This window comes from Rattus norvegicus, chromosome 18 (genome assembly GCF_021556685.1).
Source record: "Rattus norvegicus strain SHRSP/BbbUtx chromosome 18, alternate assembly SHRSP_T2T, whole genome shotgun sequence".
Lineage (NCBI taxonomy): Eukaryota > Metazoa > Chordata > Mammalia > Rodentia > Muridae > Rattus > Rattus norvegicus.
In genome coordinates, this window is record NC_141551.1 from 63,348,841 (window position 1) to 63,357,027 (window position 8,187).

Genomic DNA, 8,187 nt, shown 5'->3' on the forward strand with positions numbered 1-8,187 from the left:
CGCTTTTCTTCTGGCTTTGGTTTTCTGGACAGAAGGTCTCTCTCTCTCTGTGTAGCCCAACCTCAATTTAATCTTGAGATCCTCCTGGTTCCGCCTCTCTACTCCTGGGATTATGGGGGGTTGTAGGTCTGTACCCAGTGGCTTTTGCTCTTGCTTTATTTTTCCTTGGCAAACTGGAGATAACACTCACACAGCATCTCCTCCACCCCACTCCCCAATCCCCGCAACCCCTTCCTCTGTTTGGTTTGATCTGTCCGAGACAGGGTTTCACTGTGTAGCTAGCTCTCTGCCTGTTCTAGAACTCACATTGTAAACCAGACTGGCCTTGAAATCAGAGATCTGCCTGCCTTTGCCTCTGAGTTCTGGGATTGAAGGCATGCGCCACCACTGCCTGGCCCATGATCTTTTTTTTTTTTTTTTCTTTTTTCTTTTTTTTCGGAGCTGGGGACCGAACCCAGGGCCTTGCGCTTGCTAGGCAAGCGCTCTACCACTGAGCTAAATCCCTAACCCCCCATGATCTTTTCTTAATAAAGTTATTATCATTGGGGTCCACAAGTTGGCTCACAAACCACCAATCTCAGTCAGTCAATAGTTTATTGAGCATTTGCCCCGGGACCGATTGATTAACTCATAGACTAGAGGTGATTTCGACCCTGAGCCAGGATCCTACAGAGCTCTGAAATTCACAAACATCTGTGCCAAGTTATTTCACCAATCAGGATTTAGGGAAGGGAATTCCTTAGGAATATGTCTCTGCTGTACATTTACCGCGTCCCCATTGGTTGAGTTACTAGACTGTGGTGGGGGGCCTTGACTTGTCTAGCATGTCCCAACTTGTCAACCAGGATGTCAGTTGCCCACATACATATCTCTTTCTGTCAAGTAGAATGTCAATTCCCAGGGAGGTCTTGGGAACTTAAAACTTTATTCAATCCCCATTCAAAATGGAAGTCTTATTTCAAAAAGCTTCTTATATTGGTGCAGGTGTCTCTCTTATGTTGGGGTCCATCTCAGGGGCAGCTTATAAAGACAAAACTGGTAAAAGCTCACACACAGGCACAGGAAGTGGTGCTGGGCAGTTGGTTCCGGTCCAAGCCTATTGTGGCTAACTAGACCAAACGGTTCTAACTGACCTCTACTGTGATTGGTTTCCAAGAACACTAACGCATAGAAGATAACAGACTACGCAATCACCTCTGGCATGAGAAAGCTTCCTAGTAAGAGCACAAGAGAAAGTTTCCTTGTAACAGTAATAACAGCATACGTAAAATGGCTGGCTAGACAGGCAGCAGTGACCCAGGCCTTAACTATTGTAAAGTACATTTATCTAAAACAAACATGAAAGTATTCAGGGCTTGATCTGATTAAAGAATCATGGTAATTAGGCCGTGGATTATCTTTTTTTCTTGGTTATTATTGTTAAAAGTTAACATAAAACGGGGCGGTGGTGGCACATGCCTTTAGTTCCAGAAGAGGCAGAGGCAGGCATTCAAGGCCTGTCTGGTCTAGAGGACGAGTCCAGGGTAGCTGGGGCTACACAGAGAACCCCCGATTTTTTGTTTTTTGTTTTTTTTTTAAAGATTTATTTATTTCATGTATGTGGGTACACTGTCACTGTCTTCAGACACACCAGAAGTGAGCATCAGAGCCCATTACAGATGGTTGTGAGCCACCATGTGGTTGCTGGGAATTGAACTCAGGATCTTTGGAAGAGCAGGCAGTGCTCTTAACAACTGAGCCACCTCTCCAGCCTGAGAAACCCCCATTTTAAAACACAATACAAAACAGAAAGTTAGCATAAAAAGTAAATGGCTGTCTCTTTCTGCAGCAACATGAGTGGAAACAAGAATCCACGAGTTGTAAGAAAATGGCAGATGAGCCGGACATGGGGGAAATCACCAGCTTCGATAAGGCCAAGCTGAAGAAAACTGAGACGCAGGAGAAGAACACCCTGTGGACCAAAGAGACCATTGAACAAGAAAAGAGGAGTGAAATCTCCTAAAAGCCTAGGAAGATTTCTCCACCCCACTCCTTCATCTCCAAGCCCCCCTCGTGATGTGGAGGAAGAACCACCTGCAAGATGGACGTGAGCCACAAGCTGCACTGTGAACCCGGGCACTCCGCGCCAATGCCACCTGCCCCTGGGTCTCTGAAGGGGACCTCCCCCCAACACAACACACACACACACACACACACACACACACACACACACACACATTGAACTGCCAAATTTCACTAGTTTACCATGGGATGTTATAGAAAAGTATTTGTATGATTGATGAAAATAAAAATAAAACACACTTCACAGCAAAAAAAAAAAAAATAAATGGTTTTATTACATCGTTTTCACACTCCTATGATGTCCCCCACCCTGCAATTCTTGCAATCCCTGCCCCAAACTTGCTCTCCTTTCTTCCCCCTTCCCACCTGTAGTTTCAGTCCTACCTTCTGCTTTCACGTTGCGTGGATTTGAAAATCTTTTCTTCCTTCGGACAGCTCTCTTCATACTTCATTACTGTTGGGTTAGGGGTGGAAGCCTAGAGAAAACTCACTACAGAAACCGACAGCTCTGAGGAGCTTCATTTTCTGAGTGCTCAGGAGGGTGGTCAGTTTTGGATCTGAACCAACTCCCTGAAGGGAGCCTGTACGACGTTTTAAAAGTCTGAGAACACAAAGCAAGGGGAGCTGGGGGAGCTGCCGTGCTGTCCAGTTGTTGTTTGATATTATAAGGTAAGAAGGGAGAACCTGCTGGAGACTGGGCTCTATCCAGGGCACCTGGCTGCAGGTCCTTCCCTCAATCTCGCACTCAGGTCCATTCCTGGACTCTGGCCTGGAGTTTTAGAATGATAAGGGAACAAAAGAGCGGGCAAGCTGTACTCAATCAATTAGGGCATAACGGGCAATTGGTTATATATTTTTACGACTTATGCACCTTGGTTTAGATAACAGCAGTTTCTATAGTCTTTACAAGTTAACAGACAATTAAAACGTTTGGAGAAGTGGGATAGGTAGTCACTCCTAGGCCTGGGAACGTGAACTTGTTTTGACTCTGCCAAAAAGATGGAGAAGCTGTCCTTGAAACGGCTGGACTCAGACAACTGTTTACAACAGAAGTTGTTCAGCTATAGGGAAGTCCCTGGCTCCCTTGGGGCCTGGGACCTTGAATTTAGTTTCTCCCTATGATTAAATGGAGTCTGAATATAAAATGGTAGTACTTAGAATATGTTTCTTTCCCTTGTTCCCAACATTATCCATACACAAACATATATATACACACACATACACACACGCATACACAGACATACACACACATGCATACAGACATATATACATACATACACATGCAGATACATCATACACATATGCACATATGCACACATGCATACAAGACATACACACATATACACATACATACACATACACACATGCATACACAAACACACATATACATACACCTACACATACTTATACACACGTACATTACACACATGCACATACACACATGCATACACTGACAGACAAAACATAGACACATACACATACACACACACACACAATTTCTTTTTAAGGAGGGGATAGGGCCTCACTGTGTTGCCCTGGTTCATCTGGAACTCACAGAGCTCTACATGCTTTTTGCCTCATGGGTGCTGAGATTAAAGCCCTGAGCCACGATGCCTAGCATTCCACGTTCATGTGACCAGAAAGCAGGCAGCATTTGCCTCTGGCCTCAAAGTATGGGTAGCGTGTAATAAAACTTTCTCTTGGGAAATGCAACACACATGTCCACTCGCCCAGATAGGGAACCTACAGCAGACCAAAGTACAGATACCACCAAGGTCCAGCTTGGTGAGCCAACGAGTTTGATTGGGGTTGTGTGGTGGTTTGAGTAAGACTGGTCCCCGCAGACCCTAAGTCAAATGCTTGATCAACAGGGAGTGCCGATATTGGAAAGGATTTAGGAGGCGTGACCTTGTTGATGGAAGTATGTCCCTAGGGGCGGGCTTTGAGGTTTCAGAAGAGACTGGATCCAGATGTAGAACTCTCAGCTACTGTGTCTGCCTGTGTGCTGCCGTGCTTCTGGTCGGGTTGATAATGAACTAAACTTCCGAAAGACTCAATTTAATTTTTTTTTAAAATGGGTTGCCTTGGTTCCCGTGTCTCTTCACAGAACACTGAGTAAGACGGGGTACTTACAGGAGTACGAGTGAGGGGTGAACTACAGGAGCAGAAATGGCACATTGACCGCTGCATCACCAAACAAAGCTGGGAACCTGGAGCGCACTGCGCAGCTGCGGGCAGCGCAACGGGTTGGCAAACATCCTTTCCAGGGCCTTCAGTTGGTCTGAGCCTTTCCAGGGTAGCCTGGTCAGTTTCTGCTTCTTCCGGTTCCAGGCTGAACTGGAACTCAGGTATCTGCCTGCCTCTGCTTCCTGTGTGCCTTGATTAAAGGTATGTTCCACCACTGCCCGGTCCATCTCAAGATCTTAATGATTTCTTATTTTTTAAAAATTACACACACACACACACACACACACACACACACACACACACACACACACACACACACACACACACACTGTAGCTGTCTTCAGACACACCGGAAGGTGGCACCAGATCCCATTACAGATCGTTGTGAGCCACCATGTGGTTGCTGGGAATTGAACTCAGGATCAGGATCTCTGGAAGAGCAGTCAGTGCTCTTAACCACTGCGCCATCTCCCCAGCCCAACTTAATCATTTTTTTAAAGTTCATTTGTCATGTAAGGCAACCTGTTTGTGGGTTCAAGGGGTTTGGATGTAGACATTTGGAGAGCCCCACTCATCGTGCCGCCCGGTGCTGTTGAAAATGTGCTTTTCCAGAGGTAGGTCAGTGAGAGCGTTCCCCTCTATCACAAAAACTGGAAGGCGAAGGGCTGAGAAAGTTTCGTCTTTCGTCTTTCATCTCACACTAAGACTTAAAAGTGACCTACAAAAAATATTCTCTCTCCCTAGACTCTGACATCACACATCAGTTGTCCCAAATACCCAGGCCCCAAGGTGGTGTCTGAGAACTCAATTTCCTTTCTCAGGTCCCAGGACAACAACCCCCATTACAGCAGGACAACTTGAGAACAGTGATTCCCCTGTTACCATGGAGACGGGGAGTGCCGATGTTAGCCATGATGGTGGTTTGTCCAGCCCTGTGCTGTCCTTGCGCACATAGGACAGACAGGAGGTGGATAGAAGCCAGCAAAGAATCTATGGAGATGTCTGTAGTTTCTTCTCTGCTACCAGTCCTGCATGGGGACTTCAATTTTGCTATAGCTGTTCCCTGTGTGTGGGCTTGCTGTACTACTTGACCTAAGCAATGAGGACTCAGGTGCCCAGTCTTGAATTTAGGGTGCGGGTTGGAGAGATGGCTCAGCGGCTAAGAGCACCGACTGCTCTTCCAGAGGTCCTGAGTTCAAATCCCAGCAACCACATGGTGGCTCACAACCATCTGTAATGAGATCTGATGCCCTCTTCTGGTGTGTCTTATGACAGCTACAGTGTACTTATATACGATTAATAAATAAATCTTTGAATTTAGGGTGCTGTCTTGTCTATAGCATTCACACACACACACACACACACACACACACACACACACACACACACACCGTTATGTATAGCGCAAAGCCAAGCCTAGCCAATCTAAACAGCGACTTAACTGTTTTCAGTTATGGGACCTAAGGACTATAAACTATTTTTTTTAAAGATTTATTTATTTATTATGAGTTCACACTAGCTGTCTTCAGACACACCAGAAGAGGGCATCAGATCCCATTACAGATGGCTGTGAGCCACCATGTGGTTGCTGGGAATTGAACTCAGGACCTCTGGAAGAGCAGTCAGTGCTCTTAACCTCTGAGCCCATCTCTCCAGCCCCAGGACTAAATTCTTTGTTTGCTGTTTTTTGAGATGGAGTTTTGTAAATAGCTCAGGCTGGCCTTGAATTGCAACTCTTTGAACTTGTGTTTGACTCCTGTCTGGCCCTCAACCCACACCTCCAATGCTGGGATTACAGGAAAATGCACTGTCATTATCTGGTCTTAAATATTGAACCCTTGACATAAAGGTTACATAAAAGCACAGATGACAGTGCTTGGATCCTTAGTCAGCACAGTGAACAGCAGCTCAAGGGCCTTATCCCTGGTCTTGTTCAATGGCCACTTCTTCCCTCTGGACCACATCTGCCCCCTAGTCCCGCTACATGGATTTTTTTGCCCAAAGTCCATGAGTGTCCTGTGTTGTTAATAGTTTACTTGCACCCAAGTGACAGACTCCTGGAAAGTCAACTGAGTCCCAGAAGGCAGAACTCTGAAATGCATCTACAGTTGAGGAGCCCAGGATTTAAGCTTTGACATTATTTTACTGCCCATTTCCGAGGCCTTTCTGCCTGTGAAAACCTGTTAGGACTCTGGGGGGTAAACATCAGTGGCAGACTACATCCCCAGAGGCTTGACCTCAGCGCTGCAAAATAAATTAATAATTAACTTAAAATAGGCTGTGATTTTACTGCTGTTTTATAACACTGTTCCTGACCCTGTTTTTTGCTTTTTGTTTTTTTGTTTTTTGGGGACAGGTTATCACTTAGGACTGTCCGGGGCCTGCAATCCTGCCATCCCCTGTGGGCACTGGGGCTGCAGTATTCACCAGCATACCTGGTTCTATTGTGACCTTTTAATTTATTATTTATATTTATTTTTGGTCTTTTGAGACGAGGTGTCTCTGTGTGGTCCTGGGTGTCCAAGAACTAGCTCTGTAGACCAGGCTGGCCTTGAATTCACAGTGATCCACTTGTGTTTGCCTCCTGAGTGATGGGATTAAAGGCATGTGCCACCACTGCTCCCGCTCTGTTGTGACTTTTAACTATGACCCCAACTGCTGTGGGAAATAACAGCTTTGGAAAAGTAATTGGGGAGAATCTGCCTGTTTTTCATTCTCAGTCACAACAAATGACCCAGGCCTGTATAATGTACTCTTTTTAAAGATTCCTTGTTATTGCTGGGTGTGGCACTTGAGAGGTAGGTAGATCTCTATGAGTTCGATGCCAGCCTGGTACAAGTACCAGGACAGGGCTGGAGAGATGGCTCAGAGGTTAAGAGCACTGGCTGCTCTTCCAGAGGTCCTGAGTTCAATTCCCAGCAACCACATGGTGGCTCACAACCATGTGTAATGGGATCTGATGCCCTCTGCTGGAGTGTCTGAAGATAGCTACAGTGTACTTATAATAAATAAGTAAATAAATAAGTAAATAAATAAATAAATAAATAAATCTAAAAAAAAATAAATACCAGGACAAACAGAGTCATACAGCAGGGCATTGTATCTAAAAAAAAAGTTACTTTTATTTTTTTAATTATGTTCCTGGGGGAGCAGTAGTTAGGTACATGTGAATGCAGATGCCTGTGGGGGCCAGAGGTGTTGGATTCCCCATGAAGCTGGATTTACAGGCAGCAGTGGGCTGCCCAACATCATTACTGGAACTGAACTCAAGTCCCTTGCAAGAACTACCTCTGAGCTACCCCATGTACCCCTTTAAAAACTCACATCAACAAGCCCCTCTGAGCTCCTTTGAGGAAAGAAACCAAGCCCTTCATTCCCCCCCCCAACCCCCAGCCACTGCTTCCCCATTGTCCCTGTTCTGCCCACACTGTAGCCCTCGCTGCCGCCACTCCACGCCACCTTCCTCCTGCTTCATTCAGAGAGGAAACCAGTCTCAGGCTGTTGCTGGCTGAGGTAGAGTCTCTTTGTGAGAACTCAGGCTCACGAACACACAGCTGCCTGAGGCATGAGGGAATACAGCTCTCAAATGTCTCACAGGAAAATCCTTAGGGCTTCAAGCTGAAGCCTGGCTAAGGACCTAGGTTCACTTCAGAAGCCTTAAGGATGCTCCTTGGCCAGCCCCTCCATTGCAGAGCTCATCTTTTTCTTCCCTGTCAGACCTCTCACAGGAACGGGATCCTGTGTGTGCCTTGCCTATCCTGTGAGAAGGGTGTCCATTCACAGTTCTACATTCAGATATGGCTTCCCCCCTACACTCTATTCTAGATTATCTTTGCAAGAAAACCTGAAGATAGCAACATTAAAACTAATCTCAGCACTGAGGCTGTCCCTCAGCTGGCACAGTGTTTACGTAGCATGTACAAAGCCTTGACGTGATTC

The 8,187-nt window shown here is 45.9% G+C and overlaps 1 protein-coding gene across 1 annotated transcript in view; it reads left to right on the forward strand.

Annotated features, from left to right (window-relative positions):
- Tmsb10l1 (thymosin, beta 10 like 1) overlaps window positions 1-2,309 on the forward strand; it is a 98,628-nt gene extending 96,319 nt beyond the window's left edge. Inside the window, exon 3 of the mRNA XM_087593694.1 lies at window positions 1,829-2,309. Within this exon, the coding sequence (XP_087449820.1) occupies window positions 1,829-2,002 (174 nt within the window). The 3' untranslated portion in view covers window positions 2,003-2,309. The remainder of the gene's footprint in view (window positions 1-1,828) is intronic.
- Window positions 2,310-8,187: the final 5,878 nt, after the last annotated feature.